Source organism: Calidris pugnax, unplaced genomic scaffold (assembly GCF_001431845.1).
Source record: "Calidris pugnax isolate Ruff unplaced genomic scaffold, ASM143184v1 scaffold102, whole genome shotgun sequence".
Taxonomy (NCBI): Eukaryota; Metazoa; Chordata; class Aves; order Charadriiformes; family Scolopacidae; genus Calidris; species Calidris pugnax.
In genome coordinates this window covers 6532419-6554988 of record NW_015090846.1, presented here as the reverse complement: position 1 = coordinate 6554988, position 22570 = coordinate 6532419, and the positions used below count along the sequence as shown (strand labels likewise).

The following is a 22570-nucleotide window of genomic DNA, read 5'->3' as shown; positions in this document are numbered from 1 at the left end:
CCCGGCGGGAGCGGACCCCGCGCGCTGCCCCCGCCGCGTCCCGCAGCCGCCGCCGCACGCCCGGCCCCGGCCCGCAACCGCCTCTTCATTAATCCTCCCTCAATGTCATGATGTCACCGGCAGCGGTGCCAGCCCCGAGCTAAATAAGCAATAAGCCTCATTTTTCAACACACAAACACATAAAGATGTCAGCTCAAACTGTTTACTAATTAACACTTAAAAAGACACAAATTAGATATGCGTGGCTAAGAGCAATTATAATCAAGACGAATTTCTCTAGTCATTTGGGATCTGAAAAAAATGCCTAATTGCTGGAACCAATGTTTTAAAAACTGAAATCATGCCAGTTAGCAAATATGTTCATTTAAAGAACATTTCATGTGACTACGCTCTGGAGAATTGACTACAAACATCAGAACAAGGAAAAATATTTCTGTCTAAAATTAAAATTTTAAGCTCTTTTAGATTTACAACTTCTTCAATAAATATATTTGCAAAGAGCAGCCCATGAAAACTTGTAGCAATTAAGTGGTTAAATGAACTGCCTTCCCTGTCAGTTTAAAAGGAATGATTAATATTAGATGCTCACTTTGCTAATTAGACTCTCTCCAGACTTTGCCGGGTGCCCAGCTGGGATGAGGACGGGGTGCGCTCGCGGGAGCCCACGCTGGCCCGAGGGCTGACCCACCGCGCTGCCAACAGCCCCGTGGCACCCGCTGCCACCGAGGCCGCCACCGGTGCCACCCGCACCAACCGCTGCTGGAGACGGGACCAGCAAGGGGACACCCCTGCGGGGGACCCAGAGCGGCGCTGCCAGGGCTCTGCCCCGCGCCCACCCTGAGAGCCACCTCGCACAGTGCCCGCAGTGTGAGCCCACCCGCACCCTCTGCTTCTCCCTCTCTTCACCCACCCGTCCCCGCTCTCCCCTGGCACAGAGAGATGTCCCCCCAGGAGCCACCCAAAGCGCAGTAGGGGATTTGTGCCTATTGCCATGGGTTTTACCGAAAAGGCGGAGGCCCTTCGCTCCACGCACCTCACAGCGTGGAGGATGGGTGCACACATCTGCAAATGTGCTGACAGAGAACAATAACTCTTGGAATTCTTTGGGAATATTTTTTGCAGGGCATCTAGCTCCAGGGAAAATGTTCTCGCTGCTTTGGAAATCCAGAAGATTTGCTGTAATGGTGCTATTGCTTGCAAGGGAAATAAAGCCATGCAGAAATTCACAATATTTATATGTGCAGCTATCTACGTGCAGACAAGATGCTTCATCAAGGAATATGGGCTGCATAATTATACTTTTCATTACTCGGAAAGGCACACAGCCTGTAATGGAGCAGGAGGGTGTGGGACAGCCAGCAGGTATCCACCTCTCCCCCCAGGGCCACACAAACAACCTGGTGCCAGCGTCCCCGTGCTCCGCAGGCCTGCGAGGGACAGGGGGAGGCTGCTCAGCCCTCCCCTCTGGGCAGCACCCCGAGCTGCTGAGACTCTCCCTGCGCCAGGCGACACGCCGAGGGCTGCAGAAGCAAATCCAACACAGCTTCCCTTCCCCCCAGCACAAGGGACCCACTGCCCTGTGGCCGGCTCCTGGCGAGCACTGGGGAGGGAGGCACCCAAGGGGCCACCAGCCCCGAGCACCCTCCGCTCCCAGCGCTCGATGCCCGTCTGACAGACACAGGCAGTGCCCAACAGAAGCCACCCAGCGGGACTGCAGCACCTGACCCCATTGGGCAGCATCTTCAGAGCCACCCTGGCTGCTGCCCTGGCCCACTGGTGCCTGGGAGGTCCTGGCAACCAACCACCTTCTTTTTGTGCTCAGACAAAACTTCCAGGCAGGAGAACAGGATGGATTTTGGAAACTGGACTCACAATTGGAATAAAAAAGTAGAGAAGCCACGAGGAGTTGGGAAGTTTTCTAACTTTTTGCCTTAACCCAGCTGGCTGGCACAAGAGAAGATGTTTGCGCCCAACGGTGCCCAGAGATGCACACGCTGCTGGGAGAATTTTTGCTTTTCCTAGTAACAAGTCACCAGCACCATCAAACTGGAAAACAACAAAGTAGTTTACCTGACACTGCTTAATCGAGTTCATTTGCTTCCCTGAGATACAAAAGGGCAGCCTACCACAAACAGCATGCTACAGGTAACAAGTTTTGTTAATAACTGAGAAAGAAAGGGTAAATGATAAAGACATCTGGAACTAAACAGAGGGCAGCAGACTTTGCCATTAGATTCAACACCTAAAGCATCTCCACCCGGCACAGATCCCCAATTCTGAGCTTACTCTTTGACTCTGCATTGACTTCATCCACCAGCAATGACTTGGGAACGACAAGAGAGGTCTTTTCCATAGGGGAAGGAATCTTACAGCAAAGCGAACAGAGCTCTTGCGACACTGGCTGGGCACCTACCTCCTTCTCGATTTCTGCAAGGGTTTTGATTGTGATGCCCAAGAGATCAACTGGCTGAATCTGGCAAGGAAAAAAATAAAAAGTGAAATTTAGAGGCTTTTTTTGGTTTTGTTTTGTTTGTCTGAAGTCAGCAAATACTCTGCACCAGAGGTTTAGAGACACCATCTGTAAACACACACGTAATCCTGTTTCTTGGGCCACCCCAAGAGTGAAGAAGCAGAAGGTGGGATAGGGATACCACCTCTCACGCCTTTCTCCCTAAGCAGGCACAGCTGACACACATCTCGGTGTCACTTTGCACAGACAGATCTTTACCACCTGCCTGCTGCAGGACGGCTGTTACTGCAAGGTGCTCTGCAACACCCCGTGGACTTCGCGTGGCCCCAGCACAAAGGTGTGAGCGGTGCCAGCTGTGGGAAGCCCCGACCAAACTGACCATATGGTGGCAATGGTGTCTAAAGGATCCAAGGGGAGGATTAGCACCACCTAATGTCTCTGCATTTGTCCTCGCAGCAGGGACTCCGGCTTTCTGGGAATAACGGCCCATAAACAACCCTTCCAGAAAGCAACGGTTGTGAAAAACCTCGTCCGGCTGCACACGCACATTGTGTCAGCAGGAAGAAGAAAGCACAAAGCAGGAGCACAATGTGAAAAATCAGATACAGCTGATGGCTCGGTATTTGCTGTAACAGCTTCTTGTAAACTGATTTTTAAAGACATACTACTTTAGCATGGGAGGGATTAGGGAACTGGCAATGGGATGCTGAGCCTTTGAGTTCCGGATCACCAATTCAAATTAGCTCTGGGCCAGTGACACTCCAAAGTCACTCTGAATTGGTACCAGGGTTCCTGCCGTGCCCGGGCCATGGTGGCACCCTCCGCTGGCCCCGCAGCGCTCGGTACCCAGCAGGATCCTCTCCCCCCCGCCCACTGCCCCCTCTGCCCACAAGGGCTGCTGGAGCCTGGCAGCAGCAGCCAGTGCCAGGGAGCACCATGCGGTGACCATGGCCTTCAACTTCTGGGGGGCAAAAGCAAAGTGACAAAGCTGAGCGCCCTACAGCAGCTCCACAGCATGTTAAATCCAGGAGAGCTGCACATTTGCAGCTTTTGTTACAATCTATGCTCAGAAATGAGAAAGGCTTCCAGCACCAAAGCCCCGCTGCCCTTCCTATTTCTGATGGTGATGAACCTTCACCTCCTGGGAGAATCCAGTTTTAGATGAGATCTGGCAAAAGCCATTCCCACCCCAGGGGACAGTGCTGTGAAGCGCAACCCTGGGGCATCCCAAGCACTGGGTATACATTAGGCCCCACAAAAGAAAAGCTCCCAGAAGCAGGTAATTTGTGTTGATGCTTTGTGATCACTCTCCACACAAAGATGGATTTCAGACAGTGGGAGAACAAGGAAGGCAACTCACCCCTTCAGGAGCGCAGGCAAACTTCTCCGAAATCATAAAAGGCACTCCATCCATTGCTGAAAGGGACAAAAGGAGCAGACACGTCACATATCCAGCTGACTGCTGCCATGCAACTTCCCCCACTCCCAGTGACAGATTGAGTACTCATGGCATTGACACACAACTGAGAGCCCAGTTATTGCCAGCCTCTTCCTCCCTCTGCCCTGGCAGGGGCTTCCCTCTGCTCCAGACACAGCTGGGCCAGTCCCTCCCAGATCATGGGTCAGATGAACCCTCCCTGCTCTACCCAAACACAATTCCAGGGTCTCAATGTCGAGTCTTCCAGTGTGGCTCAGCTGCCAGCTGTTTGCCTTTACACCGTCTTGTGTATTCTTCCTGGAGAGCCGGTGATGTTCAGTGTTTCTGCCCTGCCATCACCACCTCGCACGCTGCACAGAAAGCCTCCCACAAGACGTGTCACTACAAGCCAGACACTTATTTTTAAAACACGTAACTCAGCAATTCCCACACAAGACTGAAAAGGGCACATTTCTGAGGCTGAGTGCAGCCCCAAACACACCCGCTTCATTTCAGTTACACCTGTAACATTTTAAGTCTTTAAAATTCAGTTCTGAAAGAAATCAAAACTTCAAACTAGAGCAAATTTAAGCCCTGAAATGCCCTCAAGTAATCCTCAAATAGGGTTTTCTTTCATAAAGCGTCTGTCCCCACAAACCTAGAGTTTCTCTGCTCACTGTTTGTAACTTCCCCCAGCACCAGTGAGGTACCAGGTTAGTGATTTAACAAGGGTTATTTAACAATACTTTGCATTTTACATTTGCTTTGTATATTTTTGACTTAGGCCCCTTCCTCCGGAGTCACTCCATCACTAAAGGTGCTGTGTGGCAGCCACAGCGCTACACGAAACAAAAGGAAACAGATGAAAAGCAGCATCACCAAATCCAGGAAGTTTTGAACCTGAAAGACCATCTGCGTTTGTTATCCCGACAGAAACCCGCTTTGATCAGTCACACGCCGGCTTTTGTAAAGTAATTTAAGACTAAGGCGTGATGAGCGTGCCCGTTCCCTGCGGCCCCCCCAGCCGGCCGCCCCCCAGCCCCGGTCCCGGTCCCCAGCCCTGCTGCAGCTCACAACCGCAGCAGATGAAGGCAGGGTGTGCCAAAGGCTCAGCAGCGCAATTAGCACTCTCCTAAACAAACGAGCTTCAACAGCGCTGTAATTAAGCAGGCCTGTAATTAAGTATATGCCCTTTATCATAACGATCATGCTTAAAAATGGCATGATGCATGGAAGTGTGTTATTAATGCTGCACTCCCAACACGCAGGAGCGTGCAGAGGAGCAGGGTGTCAGCCCCGTCACCGGGCTGGGGTAAAACGCATTAAAGGGAGAAATCGGGAAACAACACACTCATTCACCAGCTCCTTCCACAGCCAGGCACCGGGAGTCACGAGGGTTTAAATACCCACCACAATTCAGGAAACTTTATGGAAACACAGCAGCAGGCTGCCACCGCCCACCCCCCCCAGCCCTGGCAGCCCCATGCTCCGTCCCCCGTTGTGGCTGGGCTCTGCTGGCAGCGGCACCAGCGCGGGTGGGAGCCGGGTGGGCTCATGAGGGGCTGCAGGCCAGCAGGGGGGACCCCACTCATCCCTCGCCTCTGCTTCCAGGCTGAACCACGGCCCTGGACAAAGCAAACACTGCACAGGAAGGACACCTCCCTGTGCCCACTGCGCCCTCGGAGGTGCTGCCATGGGAAGAGACAGATTCCAAGCTACCACTGCCCGAGACGGGCTTTTTCACGTTCATGAGGCCTCCAAGGGTCAGGCACTTGGTGAGGCTGAGCCCTCCCAAGCACTGCTCACTGCAGATGAACTCACCGGGACAGGGACCAGGGGGAAGGCAGGATCCATAGGAAGCCACCTCCAGGGCCAGGCGTCTCCAGGGCTGGGCAGGAGCAAGCTCCCAGTGCTGCCCACAGTCTGCTGGTGTGTCCAGCACCAGGGCCCAGCTGCGGGTGCCATCGCTCCCACCGTGCACCATGAGACAGTACACAACTGCCGTTTACAGCAGCCAGTTAATTTCATAATAAAATTAAATGAAACCAGAACTGTAGGAGGCTTTTAATTCCATGTCTCTTGTTCTGATCTTGTGCTGTAAATAAACAGCAGCAGCAGCCTCTGATTCCTCTTTTTCCCCTTTTTTCCCCCGTTCTTTTGAAGCATTCCTGGCGGTCTCTGATGAGCAGAGCACGGTGCTGAGATTCTGCCCGGTGTCACCATTTCCATGGGCGGCAGCAAGACCCACCGGCCAGGCTGTGGCCTGGAGCTACAGCTCTCGTGTCAGTCTGGCCAAGAGCTACTCAAGGCTCCTCCATGTCCATTTGTGCCACGCTGGAGACCAGCAGATGGTAACACAAAGGGATAAAAAGAACTGGTGCTGGGGAATGCTAAAGTACAGCTCTCCTTCCAAAGGCAATGTGCTGATTCAGAACAAACAAGGTGGGCACGGTCCCGTCCTCACAGCATTGCCCCCAGCAGCGTTACTTGTGCCACCCCATGAGTAAGCTCAGGCATTGACCCACCTTGGTTTCAACATCTTCAAAAGGCTGTCACTTTGAAGTATTTTTAAAGACCTAGCAAGCATTTGCACCTCACATGCTTCTCTGAAAGCCTCTTTGCACAGGTCGGCGAAGCCTCCCAGGAGCAACTCCTCCCCAAGGGTCACATCCAATTAGCTCAGTCACTGCAATTAGATAAAAGAGCCAAAAGCAGCCAGCGGCCAGAACCGCGCTCCCAAAACCAAACCCTGAAGGACAGTGTCCCTCTGAGTCCCCAACAGCAGGATGAGGGGCACTCAAAAGGGCACTGGAGCCACCCCCTCAGTCGGTGCAGGACCACCAAAACCCACTTTTAACCGGTGGCTACTTCTTTGTAATTTACCAAGACTTACTCTCAGCCCTTAAAGAGCAGGCCACAAACCCCTGCTCTATAAATACAAGTTGTGAGCTCACTTAGAAATTCTCCCTTTCATCTGAAAAAGTACTGTCACCCTCCTCTCAGCACACCAGAGAAGCTGCCTTCTGTGCTCTAGACTCCAACTAAATCTCAGTTGTCAAATTAGTAATTCATCTTTCTTGAATAACTATATTTTTAGCAAAGCTACCAGATTTAAATAATCAGACCTGCCAATGCTACCCTAATTTAAACATGCTGACGAACTTTCACAGGCAGCATCAGCTAACATAATGAGTTTCTGGATGACAAAGAACTTCAGCCCGTAGTTCTCTACACTACCCAGGGTAATAAGCACTTGTTCTTTTCTACAATGCGCACATAAAAGAGGAATCTAAATAATAATTGCTGTAATTATCTTGAAAAATATGTGGTGATTAATGGTGATTATGAAAATCTGTATAATTGTTCATTGAAATCTCCAACGATCAGATGCCTTCTTGAAACAGCCATTAATGAAGAACTTTGGAAGACAAAAAGCGTCAAGACTCAAGCCAAACTCCCGCCCGTCTGCAGCCGGAGGCCGGGGCTGCCCGCTCCCGCCAGCGCTCCCCAGAGGGTCCAGGTGTCCATCGTGTGACACGCGTGTCACTGCGGTTCAGAGCACCAAGTTCAACCTGTTATTTATGCAAATAATTAATTACTCTTGTATCCAACTAGCAGTTTGTCATGACACATTAATGACTTGATAGACTTCTATGAACTAGTGAACACAGGACAGCAGAGCGCTTTTATCGTCATTTAATTTAAAAACGATCCTGTGTGAAATTATCTAGTCGTGAGTGATGGAAGCATAAAGAACAGACTCAGCAAAGCTTCTTTTGGATCATTGCTTTATTAATGGTAACGTCAGGGAAATGAAAAATGCTAACATTGTCATATTTAGCTCCTGGGTATAGATGAATGGCTGCCTCGGTGCCTGGCGGGTTCAGTTTGCACACTGCAGTGAGCGCTAATTCTTCACACCACCATTGTGGGGATACACAGCCATGGAGCAGTGTACACACCTCAACTCCCACGGAAATAACAGCTGGTTCTGCATTTAAATTCTCACCATAAGCTTTTATAGCTTTGGATTTCTTTATTGCTATTTTTGCATGGCCTTTTACACTTGAATTTTCAACTGCTGATATTAAAAATATTTAAATAAATCCATCCCTTGCATAACATTTTCCCGCATGACTTTGAAAACTAAGCATTGCTAATCCAAGCCAACCAACACTGAATGTACTATTGCCACCTTTAAAATTTAAATATAATCTTAGATTTTAGATTCTGTAATACTGCAAAAGTCTTCAGATTTTCCCCAGACTGAAACGCTGCAGTGTGTTTATGTTTTACCAAGATGAATATCTCATAAACCAGCCTACAGCAACACCGTAAAACCAGCAAAGCTCACCTCTTCAGAGAAAACCTTATTTTCAGCTAAATGACACCGGAGGAACTTGGGAGTGGGTCTGAAGCAGGGGCCTGGCAGGTGGCCAGGGCTGGTGGCCTTCCAAGGAACAGGACAGGGACTTCCCAAACCCTTGCAGGGCACGTGGGCTACTGGATCCAATGCCCGCCTGCCCGCCCAGCGGGGCTGCTCCCGCCCGCGGCACAGCCCTTCCCAGCCACCAGCATGGCAGGACTGGCGCTGGGTCCCCCAACCAGTCCCACGGGGGGCTGGTGGGACAGCACCACGCTGGCCCAGCAGGGACAGGACACCTGCATCAACCTGGCACGTTGTGTGACCTCAGGCAGGGGGAAGTCATTCCGAAGTATGGAAAAAATGCTCTACAACAGTCTGCAAAGCATCAAGAGCAGGATGCAAGCTTTCCAAAACAAACGGCGCTCTCCAGGATGTAGAGCTAAGCCTCCTACTTCTGTATTTCTGTACACGGGCATTTAAACAGTGTCTGAATACTAAACACGTGTGTGCGCTCCCTGTACTACCATGCGCCGTCCCAGCTGGAACCCCACCGCTCTGCAGCTCCAAATCACTAATGAGAGCAGAACCTCGGGGGGAAAACAGGAGCAAACCCTCCTGCGAGGTCCTGCCAAACCGGCTGTCATGGGGAACGCTGCCACCGACACCACCCTGGGCCACGCTCCCCGGCTGCAGCCACCGCCCCCACGACACACACGTCTCTCAAAAAGAAAAGTGCCCAAGTATTAAGACATTGACTCTGTTTCCTCTGGCTCCTCTCCCGTCCCTTTTCAGCCAACCCAGAGCAGCCCCACAGGCAGGGACCCCCAGATGGGGGGCATGGGAAGGCAGGGCTGCAGAGCATGGCCACACGGCAAAGCCGCCGCGGCCGCCGGCTCCCAGACATATTGCTGTGTGCGCTGCCGCTCAGGCTGCCATCTGTGCTGCTCCCACAGAGCCCACCGTCGCCGGCTGTGCCAAGGTGTTCTGGGGGTTGCCAGCCCTGCATGGCCCCTCATTATTCCAACGGGCTGACAAGAGGAGACCAGAGCAGCCAGGATGGTCCCACACTCTGCTTGAGCCATCGGCGGGCTCTGCCCGTGCTCCTGGCCCTGGAGGTGCCTCCAGCAGCCCCTGGCGGGCCCATGGCCACCTTGGCCCTCACTCAGCTCCTCCAGACCTCGGTACACACCAAGGAAGCGGCCCTGTGGCCCCATGCCCGGGGCTGGGCCAGGCATTGGGATGGCGGCAGCACCGACCCACAAGACGCCCGGTGCCGGGAGCGGGAGAGCAGCGGCCTCCCGTGCTGTGGAAGGAAACCTCCGTGATGGGAAAGGTTTACAGCTTTCCTGTTCGTCTTGAAACGACTTTGATTAAAAAAACAGACCTGGACTAAATTTTCATTTTTGCTAATTTGATTGTCAGCCTTGATTTTCTCCGTTTCCTGCATAGCTCACGACACGGCACAATTAGTTCTTTACTGCTAGATCAAGCCACGAAAACACTTGAGAAATACTCCTGGTTTTGATTATTTTCTTTTTTAAATAAAGTGAAGGTTAAGTACTGCATGGTGACGGCTCAGGAGTACCTCAGCACCGCGGCCGTATCAGCACCAGAGAACATGGAGAGACTTCAAACAAGCACTTCAAATTGCAAGTGTTTAGGAGCTCTTGATTTTATTATTTTTTAATAAAATGTCCCCTTTGAAGTCTCTGCACCACACTAAACTTCAAAGATCACACCTAAGCATGTGCTACTTCCAAGCAACAACCCTTAATTAATTATAGCGGAGCAGATAGGGCGCAGGGCCGGGGCAGGGCCTGCTCAGGACGGGGGGAAGCGCAGGCCCCGCTCCAGCCCGCGCACGGACAAAACGCGCTGAGGAGAAACACAGACGCTTTTCAATTACTTTCAGCTCTAGCTGTAATGACAGACAGACTCCTTGGAAGTCATTAAACATGTAATGTCTGTCTGCGCAGGGCAGGGAGGCGCAGGCAGGGCCGGGCTGGAGCAGGCGGCTGGAACTGCGTCTGGGGAAGCACCCACAATGGCCGCAGTATTCCCGGCTGTAAATCCTCCCTCTTGATGAGAGAAACATCCTGCTGGGGAACGGCTGCTTCCTCCCTGCACTGGTGGGGTTTGCACTCCAGTCATTCCAGTACTGCAGGTTGGGAGCAGGGTACATTAAAGAAACACACTGCATTCTCTTACTATTTCTGGCCCTGGAAGCTCTGATTTTCCCTTGCTGAGACACCCCCGGAGGGGTGACATGTACAACGGGCTGGCAGGTTGTCCCTGCGAGGGTACTGGGCTCCCCGAGGTGGAAACCTCTCGGCACGGGTCCAAGGCTGATGCTCACATTTCACGATGGCGGTGGACTGGCACAGCACTGGGTGACCTCCAGCCACCACTGGGCCACCAACAGCTGTCCCCCCATGCGGGGAGGTAGGGGTGCACAGCACCCTCTCTTACCATGGCTTTGGTTTAAAGGTCTTGTTTTAAACACACATATAGTTTTCTGCTTCCAGTAAGAGCAGGGAAGGAAGACGAAGCAGCTATCCCGAAAGGCCCATGCTCTCCCCATCACAGGCACCTCTAAATGTGAAGGGAAAGCAGAACTCACCATGGGCACCAGGACCCCCTGGGTACCACACAGAATGTGTATCCCCACCGCCCAGGGGTGTGACACCCACCCAGCAGCGCAGCCCTGACACGGCCCCGAAGCCAGGGTGGTCTCCAGCGCAGGAGGGGACGACGGTGTGGGGAGGTCGATAGCCATCTGTGGGAGATGGCACCCAACACCGGGGCCGGGGGGAGCCCACAGGGCTCCTCGGCCTCCCGAAGCCGGACCATGGAGCCATGGCCCTGCAGAGCCACAGGCTCTCCTGCAGGAGGAGATCCACTGTGCCTGGCACAGCAACTTGGGATCCAGATCTCCTAATGTAATTTAATTTTTAAGTGCTCAGAGTCATTAGTGTAGCCACATATTTCTATCAGGTAAATTTCATTTGCATATGCAAATTATATCTAAATACACTGCACCATTAATATGATCACTAATTACATAATAATAGTCACCAATCTCCACACAGATCAAACTTACAGTTTTGTAGCTATTAAGGAAATTGTGCTTTGTAATTAAGATAATCCTCATTTCCAGATGCTAATTAAGTATATAATAATTAGCTTCTTTTGCTAATGCAAATTAAGTATTTTCATCCTTATTGGTAAAAGAGTTGCTTATCACTTAAAAAAGAGGCAACCTAGAAATAATCCCTCCTCCCCCTTAAAGGTGAAAAGGTAACTCCATTTTTATCAGTCTCATTTGTGAATGCAAATTAGCCCTGATTAATCAAGTCACAGATAAATGTGCCCGTCTCACAGCACGGACAGCCGCCCAGCGCTTCTCTCCTGCCCTCAGAGGAGAAGGACCACTGGTGGCCACAGGGTCACCGGCCTGGGCACAGCTCCTCTCCCGGCGGTGCCACTGAGCCCCCATGCGGCACGTGGTGTGGAGCAGCCACGAGCCCTGCCCAGGCCAGCCCACGGCGTGCCCGCTGGCCGCCACGCGGAGCTGCGACGGTGCACGGCTCGTGCCGGGCGGGGGGCAGGCAGGGGGTGATGCAGGAGCCCTCCCTGGCACCCAGCAGCCGCTGAGGGCCAGCCCGGCCGCCTTGGCAGAGCCCAGCCTCAGCGGCAGCGCATTCTTCATCCACTAAACCAATCCACCCGCTCCGCACCACCATTTGTCATTAATTATGCTAATCAGCAAACCATTACTCTCTGATGACACCACAGCACTTATTAGCTAGTTATGGCTTTTCAAAAGCACAGCTTATTGTGTATGCAAGTGCCGCGCATACATTAGCCTACAGGGAAGAAATGTCCAATTATGAAAAGAAGAAATTTGCTATTATCTCCTTCTAACAAACCAATTTAGTAATTATAAAAGTCTCTGAACTCAGAAGGATTTTTTAAGAAGAGCTGAGTGATGAAACTGGAGAATTTTGTTTGCAATAACTTTCTGAGTTGGAACTAATGTGACAATAGGGGAATGAACAGTTTTTATTATCATAATTATAATTCTTGCATCTTAACTTCAGATGATCAAAAAGCAGAATCTATCTAAAAGCGGGACTATATTCAGCTCTTTCCTTAAAGTATCTGATTTATTTATTTTAGTAGATAGACAACTAAATTAGTGTAACTTGTTAGATTTTTGGAGGTCTGGGCTATTCCCAAGCTGCAGCGTTACCATCCCGGGGTTACCCGAGCGCCGGCAGCCCCTGCTCAGCCCCGTGGGCCCTGGGGACGACACACTGGCAGCGGGACCGACCGTCCTGGCCGGGGCACAGGGACCGTGTGTCACAGGGACGCAGTGGGGACACGGCCCAGACCTACAGGACCAAAGCCACAGGAGGAGGTGTCTGAGGGCTGGGCTGAAAACCAGCCTTGTTGGAGCATCCAGTTCATTTCCCATCCCCAAGCTGCTTTGCTCACTGCGAGAGCGATACCACTAGTTTTAGGAGCTTAATATGTGTTAAGAGCTCATTAATATCATCAGAGTAAATGGGCCTATTAAAACATCTTTAAGCAATATCTGAACATAAATCTCCCTAAACTATATTTAATGACTGTACTTAAGATACATTATATGCAAGTCTTAATGAGACATTAGATAGCATTTTGAAGATTAAAATTAGAGAATCCATATAAAGTCTGTCCACTTAATGTAGCCTTAAGCTACACTGATGAAAAGCATTACTACCAAATTATTACTTCATTAGAACAAATATTTTCTAATCATTTCTGATTTATGCCATTAGCCGTCTCCATATATATTATTTGTATAAGAGTATACACAAAACAATTTTCTAGTTCCACAGGAGACGGGAGAAATTTTGAGCTTTCTAATGGCTGAGTTAATTACTTGTCTTTTTTCTATTGAGTTAAAAATAAGCACTCTTTATAAAAGTCCATTTACTGTATCCCCACTTTTCTAATTTAATTGGAGATTTTAATTCCATTAACCACAAGGTCATTTTTTAAGCACTTGCTGGTTTGCTTTGCAAAGATCAGTAAGAGGGTTTCGTGGTGGGTTTGGCAGCGTTGGTTTGATGTTGGACTCGATGACCTGAAAGGTCCCTTCCAACCTCGAGGGTTCTACAACTGCGTAAGGTGTCCTGGACTCCTGACTGGGCTGAGTCAGAGTCATCATTCCGTGATTCTGTGACTCAGCTCCTGACTGTCCCTTCAGCCCCTCCCCGAGGGTCGAAGCGTGAGGCAGAGACCCCGGGACAGAGTCCAAGGGACAAAGGACCCCCACACCGTGTGGCTGCTCGTTGGTGATGGCGCGGGCTCACGCGAGGCTCCGTGGGAAAGGCGGGCAGGACAGCACGACAAGGATGGGACACAACACCACAACGAACCGGGGCCCGCAGCAACACACGAACAGCCATCGCAGGGTCCCACTTGCTCCAGGAACCCCTGCCCACGGCACGGCCACGGCACGGGCACCAGTGGGACACGGCACAGACAGGACACAGCGCGGCACCACCGGGACAGCCCAGCGCGGCACCACCGGGACGCCTCCTCCCACTACTGAGTCACCGCCAAAACAAATGGCAATAACCTTATTAGCAAGAGGGCTTTATGTGTGGTTTATTTTGTATAAACAGCTTTTCATTAGATAAATGAAGCCCAACAACCCTTATAAATGTTTTCAATTATGAAATTATGCCATTGAGATATCTGGATGAGGATAATCAGGGAAAACACCAGTGACACCTCTTGATGGGAGCCGGAGCGTGCCGCCTGGATGAGTGCTCCTCCCAATAAAACACAGCCCAGCCACACCACTCATTTAAAAAAATCCTGCCTTATTAGATGAAATCTGTAGCAACAAGACTATTTTCATTTGTTCTGGCCAAGTCTTCTATCCAAAAGAGAGAACATCTCATTGTAACAATTTTGCATTTTTAACTGTGCAAATTAAGCATTCTTCATAAATAACAGCCTGGTTTTCTGCACTAGAACTCCTTTTTATTAGCAGCACAGTAACGAACAATGAGCAATGTGTTCTATTATTCTTTGTCAAATCACAGAATGCTACATTAGAATAACTCTGCTGGTCAATGTAATATAGTAGATTAAATTCAACTTCTGTGCAAAAACCACTGTAAAACAGCATGATAAGAAGGCTATAAAAAATTTAATTTTACTCCAAACTCCATCAGAAAAAAAAAATGGTGTGAAAAGTAATTTTGCATAATCAGTACACGCCATCTGGAACAATTAACCGATTTCTATAGAACTATGAGGATCAGTCATATCTGCTTATTAAAGATCAGAAATTATACAAGTAATAAATCCTTGAAAAAACTAAGCGTACTCCCGCCTGTCAACGCTATTTTAACTTCAAATACTGAAGAACGCCTGATAAGGCTGAAAAGAAGAGATTAATATATGCAAATTACATCCAGCATTTAAAATCCCCAACAACTGTCTCCGGTTTTCTGTCCCTTATTGCTGCCTTTATGTTTTATTCATACACCAACTCACCTGTCACTTCATAAGCTATAATATTATGGGGGTATTATTAAACAGCATAAAGCCGTGCTTTAATTGGAAAGCTTCATTGCATTTTCCAATTATTTGGAGTAAATTAAAAGCAGATGCACATAGTTTAATAAGGAGTCTAATATCAGTTCCGGGAAATCAAAATTCATTGTCATTACTATGCCGTGATAGTTTTGCAAACTGTACTCAATTTCAGAGGTTTTGAAAAGAAAAATCTGTCTGTGCAATCTGTTAATTGTCATTCGGTTAATAACTGTTTAAATAGCCAAACCACAGAGCGCCTTCCTATTTCAAAAAAATTAAACTATGGCACTCCGAGAAGCCAAACAAATGCAGGGCAGCCCAAAGGCCGTGCCCCCCGAGCAGCCGCTGCCCGTCCCGCCACAGGCAGGGTCCCGCCAGGAGCGCGGGACTGCCCCGCATCGGGGTCCCCCGCTGTCACCCCCCGACACGGCCCCGCTGCGCCCCACATGCCCCACGGCATCAACGCTGCGCCACCGCCCACGGGACGGACGGGATGTCCCTGCCCGCACCCCCCCTGCACAACTCGGGGCGCGGGGGCGGCGGGTGGCTGACCCTCCCGGCAGAGAGCAGCCCCCCGGGAAGGTGCCGCGTGAGCCAAGGGACGTGGGTGAGGCGCAGGAGGAGCAGCAGGAGAGGGCAGGAGGTGCCCTGCCAGCCTCGTGGGACACGGAGGGAACATGGCGCCACGGCCAGAGCTGTCACACTCTGGTACTCGGAGGGAAGAGTGCAAGGGTGACGGCGATAAAGAACGCCACTTTGGACGACAGCAGGTTAATCAGAAAATCACGTCTGAAAAATCCCACAGGCGGGACAACTCAGGGCTTCATCCTCCACAGTTTGGGCTGAGCCAAACCCAGGTGGTGCACAGCAGAGTGCACGAGGATCTGCACACCCTGGATGAGCTAATTTAATAGGAAATATACTTTTTTGAATCTTGTTAAATATAGTATTAAGTAAAACTTAGAGTTCCCTTTCTGAAATATGCAGCTGCAGCATTTTACACGAGACTTCAGTCTCCCTGAACTGCTGGATATTAATAGAGCCTTTTATATTTTGAAGATTATCCAGGTCTCTCAGTCCAAATTGGAAATTGCAATAGGGCAAAGAAGAGGCTGACTTTAATCTCAGCCTCAGTAAAGAGGTTTCAGTGCAGAATAAAGCTCGTGTCACAACTTGTCTGCTTTTTGGACCGTCCTGATTAAAATTCAGTGTCACAAAAAATAAATTTAGTTCCGCTTCTATTCTTAAGCAGCGCGAAGAACACACACGTGGGGCTGGGCTCGGCAGCGCGATGCAGCACAGGCCTCCCCCTTCGCAGAGCGGAGCGCTCCAAACCACCCCAACACAGGAGGGAGCGCAGAACCACCAGTAACTCCACTGGAAGATGAAGATAAAAGCAATTCTTGTGCAGTGATCCAAAAAATAGCATCTTCCTTTTTTTCAAAATTACCTGTTTTAATAAAGCAGACACACTGTGCCAAGTGAACCGTTTAATTATCTGCAAAAATGGTGAAGCAAAACAATAGTTTGCAAAAATAAATGACTAACCTCTGATTAAAACGTCTGTCCTCATTACATACAGATAAAAGATACAGTATCTTTTAAAAGAAAATGTACATTGAAGAGAAGTAAGTGGCAGTTGTGGCACAGATAACCTGACATTTTGCAACAAGAAAGGAGTTGACATATGGGCACTGAAATGTAACAAAATCTTCGTTTTTCTTCCATTTCTTAATCAAGAAAGACCTCAGAAAGATTTCTTTTGTAATTTAAAAAGGAAAAAAAAAGAAGGACAGCTGCAATGAGGCACCGAGTCCCTCTCTGAGCGGTGGTCGCACACAGCGGCACCCCCCGCGGGGCCACCCTGTGCCCCCTGCCAGCCCCGGCCCCGCGGAGCTCGGGGAAGGAGCTCCCGGGGAAGGAGCTCCCGGGGAAGGAGCTCCCGGGGAAGGAGCTCCCGGGGAAGGAGCTCCCGGGGAAGGAAGGAGGGCCCTGGCAGGGAACGGCTGCCGTAGGAGCCGCCTGGGAAACCAGCGCTTCCCCCAGAGCTGCCCAGACACGTTACAGCTCCCCCCGCCAGGACCCGCATCATCCCATACGGAAAAGCAACTCCCTTCCCTCCTCAGGAGCCCACTGCCTCTGATATTTTTCCAGATCGTTACCAGCAGTTTCCACTCTCTCTGCTGCCTCCAGAGATCGGGTTATAAACCAGCGTGGAACGAACACCAAACCCTGCTGGGTCTGCTACAGAGCTAAGGAGCAGCCCCTCTTCCTACAGCAGCTGTGGGGGGAGCAGCCCCAGGGCACGGAGCCCCCTCTGCCCCCTCCCCGGGAGGCTCCCGCTAGAACCTACAATTCCAAACGCTTCCCTCTGCAGCTGCAGCCCAAGCTCCCGCTTCAGGAGGGAGCTGCTCCAAGCACTCGCCTCCCTGGGTCACCTGCAAACCCATCCTGCAGCTCATCAGGTCATAGAGTTCATGCTGACCTTGCTACAAAGTGTCTTAAAAAGGAAAATAAATATTTAACTATAATAAAAATATTTATATTTGAAATAGAACAATAAACAAACATTTAAATAAATATTTACGTCTTTAAGGTAAATAGTTAAAGTAATAAATATTGGTGCACAGTTGCAAAACAAACAAGCTGGAGATGAGCAGACGGTGCCACCTCCAAGAGCTGCCCACAAAAACAACGTCCTTCCCCAGGGCGAGCTGGCAAAGACACGGAACTGGCTGCCTTTCCCTTCCCTGATGCTCAGTCCAGTTTCTCCAGGAAAAGTACTTCCCACCAGTGACTGCTGATGACATGGTTACAGGGAATCAAACCCCAGTACTTTTAAGACAAGAAATATTCACAAAGGCATTCCTGCAACAAATCACTGCTCTGAAACCCCTCCACTCCAAAGCCAATGGACGGCAGAAATCACAGCCCTGTTCACAACCGGGAACGTTGCTCCATCAGTGGAAACGCGTGTGACACGTCCCGGGATGTGACACCTCGGGTCTGGCCCAGAGGACACGGCACTTTTCCTCCAAAAGAGAATGAAAACCTTCACCTTCAGCTCGGTCAAAACCTAAGAATGCCGGCAGCTGCAGAAGACAGCAGCCATAACCACGGATGGTCTGAACTGGAAGGAATGAAAAGAAGCGAGAAGGGGTGCTGGAGTGGGGCACAGCCCCACGGCGGTGGGGACAGGCGGTGGCGAGGCGCAGGGTGACCAGCCCTGCTGTCCCTGCTCCGGCCAAGAGCCCCCAGGGCTGCTCCACCGCTGCAGCCCAGAAACACATCTACCTGCACTGACTCAAAGTTGGGGACAGCAAGATTTCAGGGCAAAAGAGGAGAACCCTCCCCAGCAGCAAAGCCAGCACTGGCGTTGCCCACCCACCTGCAGCAGGGAGAGCCCACGCTGTGGGGAAGCACGGAGCTCCGACCACCCCGCGATGTCCCCGGAACCGCAGCCAAGACCATAAAACTCCCACCTGGCAAACTTGGTCACTAGTTTCCAACACAACATCCTGCCACGTGCCCCGCAAGGTGTGGGAAGCCTTTTTTCCACCCCTAATCCTCTCCCTGACCCCAATGGGCAGAGCAGGTCTCAGCCTGGCAGGACGAAGGGGATCTGGAGGCGCAGTCCCAGCCGCAGCCAGTGCGGGCGGTCAGGGTGCGTTGTCCCTGGCACAGCCAGCTCACAGCAGCTGCATCGGAACTCGGAGGGGGCTTCCAAGGGAAGAGGTTGTGATTTGGGAGGTTTACGTCTCAGTGGCACTTACACAGCAGAAAACTGATCGGAGACAGGATCCCCAGGAGGCACCAGCACCCTGGGCCAGAACATGCTGTTCATTCACTTTAGGGAGCTACAGGAGTATCTGAGCCCATCCAATTAGCGAGGCCTGCAGGAGTACGTGCACTCCTAAATCTCCTAGTTTCTGAAAGGGTTAAAGCTTATTATTAGCATATAATTTACAGGTCCTTTCTCCCAGGAAAGAAATAATGCACAGTAAATGCCACATTCATTTTAATAATACATGTTACAGTCTGTGCCCAACATCTGCACAAAGGTAAAGCAGACAGATTTTTTTGACATGTCCCACTCTGCCATCCAAACACAGGCTTTTTGTTTCTTAAGTGACGGAAGGTTTAATCAAGAAAGCAGGCAATTCATCAATCGGAACAAGGCTGCTCACACCGCCCTGACAGCACACACATGGTTTCATACAGAAGAAACCTGGCCACCTGTCAGCAGCACCTTTTACATAAGGATATACAAATACACTGGGTGATCAATCCTCCGGCTCTTCCCATTCATTTCTTCCTTTTCTTATTATATTTTTCTTTATGCTAGATGTTGCGCTCATTCTCTGCTGGGATAGATGGGAGACAAGGCAAGCTATGGCTGTTTATACACTATCATAAAAATTTATATACCCTTAGAGTGACTTATTTCCCTTCCATTTGAGTACCATTATTATAAATAATTTTTCACTTCATTCAGGAATTTTCCCTGCACGTTATTATCTGTGGCTGCCTGAGAGGGCTCCCTCTCTCCCTCACTGTCCTTGTGGCTCTGATAAGGCAAAGCAATATGCAGCCAGGAGACGCTGAAGGCTGAAATGAAGGCAGTATGCAGTCACAACAACATCTTAATTAAGCTGAAGGCCATGAAGAGAGACTACGCCGTGAAATACAGAGCAGTGTCTGCCGACAGGTCTGTCTGCAGCACAGCGTTCTTCTTCCCGCTGCCGCCCGGTCCAAGGTGTGCACCAAACCCACCAGCCCCTCGGCACCGCACCCCAGCACCCACACACCTTCTGCACATCCCCCCAGGAGGAATCCTGCCCTTGGGTCCCGCACGGGTGGGACGGGAGCCCCCAGGCACGGGGCTGCGGGGCTGGGCAATGGTCTCCCACACCCACCCTCTGAACACCGATTACTGCGCAGAGGGGAGTCTTGCTGACTTTCAACCTTTCATTGCCAAGACTGGAAATGGCAAAAGGTTGGTTAAAAACTGTAATTACTACTTTCAGGACCAATTTTTCCTCGACTCCAGATTTGTAATAATAATGACATTACATACCCCAAGGGGACAGTTCCAGTGGGGATCTGGGAATTTCTGCCAAAATGTATTTTGAGACACAGAGTAGGTTCAGCAGCCAAAATTCACTTCACCCTCCATAGACAGGCTGCACCCCAGGCAGAAGCATCCTTTCCATTGACTACTGAGAAAATCTGGAGTGTCTGCGACAGAGAACCAAGACCATGCTGCAGCTCTTCATTTCACCCTCCGTTACAGCCCACCCTGTGCCCCCCAGAACTCAGACTGGGTGGGGTGGTACCAAAACTGGAAGAGATGAGACAGTTCATAATGGCTTTTGTTTCCCTGCGCCAGCACCAGGAACCCTTCCTGTTTTGCCAAGAGAGGGAGCAGGGCAGAGGAGTCCTGCACCCCAGTGCCCTCACCACCCGCTGGCCACCACGGCCCCACACATTCCCTGGCACCACAGCCCCAGCGCAGCCAGGACCCACCGTGCACACCACATCCCAGCAGAGCAATTAGGGACGGCAGTGGAAGCGCGTTAATAAATTTCCCGTTGCCATGGCACTGCGGCGCGGCGCTCGCACTGCGGCGCAGCTCCAGCCGACAGCCTGCAAACTGCACCCGCGCAACGGGAAACTTGGGAATGGTTTCCACAGCACGTCTGGGGGCTCATCCACCTTGGCAAGGAGTAAGCACATGGAGGGAATTGTCCCAGCACCTCATCAGGGACACTGGAGAGGCAGCAGCGGTCGGGAGCCACGCACAAGGATCCCTGCCAAGGCACAGGATGCTTCAGGAGACCCTTTCCTCAGAAAGGGCTGGTGGCTGCAATAGCCATTACAGCACCCGCACGCACGGCAGCCCCGACGGCAACATGGCTGGAGGAGAACGTGCGGCGGGAAGAAAGAGAGTTATACTTTAACTGAAAACGTTGCTCGTGCAAACGGGGAGGAGTGATGCCATGCCCAGTTTTGAGGCCTGTGTTCTGCTTTGCCCGTAATTCTCTGGTAAAGGATCAGGCTCTTTGCAGAATGGCCATTCTCTGGGCTGTGCTGCCATTCCCCATCCCATCCACGGAGCTGCTGCCTCCCTGTCCGTGCAGCCCACGCTCTCTCAGGAGGGAAGGCACAGCTCCCCGTCCCCCCAGCAGGACCAGAGCACGCCTTCCCTTACATTTCTGAATCTATTAGGGCAGGAGAGTAACAAGAAAAACGAGTACTGACAAGAATTATGCAATTGTTATATTCCTTCTATTTAGGGACCCGAAGCTGCAGTTTCAGTCAGAGATTACCTTTTAAATAACCCTTTGATTATGGTACATGAATTAATGCCATGTTCCCATGTTAGAAGTGTCACTCACTATTAATAGCAAGAACCTGTGAATGGCACATTTTTGCCATCTTCTCTTCCCTGATTATGCACGAGCACTATCTATTGTGCAGCCCACTGCATCCACGGCTGCTTTTTCTGGGTCTCCAACCTGTCCTGAAATTCTCCTTCAGCTGGATGAAGGAACCGCACTTTCATTAGGTTTTGACAGAGCCAGGTTTAAAGCCAATATTCTTCTCCTCTTGCAAAAATGACATAACAGAGAGAAAACTGTGGCTAAGTGTGATTCTACCATGCCTATCACAATATTTGTTCAGGTGTAACATTACTCCAAAATAAATAATTCTAAGGAAAAGCCTCTTGCACCCAGCGCTGCTCAACGGAGCCCAGACCAGGAGCCAGCCCCACCGGAGGCAGGTGAAACACGCTGTCAGGCCCCAGCTGCACCTCACACTTTTCTGTAGTTCACGGAACCAAAAGCCCTTTTTCTGTGGTTCATCAACAGTTTCCAGACCACACAGCTCTGGCACACCCAGAGTGACAGACTCCACGGGGTACGGGGCTGTAAAACCCCCTGCCTCTCCCCGGCCCAGAGCACCAGGCCACGTCCCTTTTCAGCTTGCTCCTCCTTCCAGGATCGAGTGCTGGGAGGCAGGACCTGCTGGGGAGGAGCAGAGCTGCTGGGGACAGCCCACGGGGACCCCAGCTCCACATCAAACCCACCGCCTGCTCCTGGAGCACATCAACAAGTGCCTGTACCTGCACGGGTGAAGGAACAGGCTTGACCCTCACCACTCCAGTTAAACACACACTTTCCTGCTGACTAGTACTAGTTAAAAATATAAAATAGCTACAATATTCACTGGCAGGTTTTTTCCACATTGACATCTGGAAGCCATCACCAGCTCTAGCACTTGTGCACTCGCCTGGAATGGTGAGCAGAGAGAAAGCCGCAGCCAGAGAGACCAAGGGTGCACGTGAAGCACGCGCTGCTCAAAAATAATGCAGAACCCCCCCCAAATCCTAACATCCACTTTCATATTTGCCCTAATGCTGGAAAATCTAACACCCTGCCAGTATTCAGAATATAGAAATGGGAAAGAGTAAAGATCTCCGGTTTTTAACATGTATGTTGAGCGCAGCAAAGAACAGTGTGTGTGACACTCATCCTTGCCAAGCAGGACAGGGCTCCCTGTGCAGGGGGCAGAGATCTCGTCTCTTATGACTCACCTGAGAAGACCATGATGATGAGGAGCAAAGTTTGTGTTGGTGCTGTCTCCCACCAGAGCTCTCACCTAGCACCTCTGCAGGCAGCAGGGTCCCTCCCCCAGGGCTGCCATCACTGACCAG

General features: G+C 50.8%; 1 protein-coding gene across 3 annotated transcripts in view; it reads right to left on the bottom strand.

Moving 5' to 3' along the window:
- Positions 1-22570, bottom strand: part of MVB12B (multivesicular body subunit 12B) — a 58079-nt gene that overhangs the window by 5887 nt on the left and 29622 nt on the right. For all 3 annotated transcript variants that reach the window (XR_001412127.1, XM_014942858.1, XM_014942857.1), the window contains exons 8-9: positions 3831-3886; positions 2414-2473 (exon numbers count right to left, since the gene is read on the bottom strand). Coding sequence is in view for 2 of the 3 variants with exons in the window: in XM_014942858.1 (XP_014798344.1) it covers positions 2414-2473; positions 3831-3886 (116 nt within the window). In the remaining variant the exon portion in view is untranslated. The remainder of the gene's footprint in view (positions 1-2413; positions 2474-3830; positions 3887-22570) is intronic.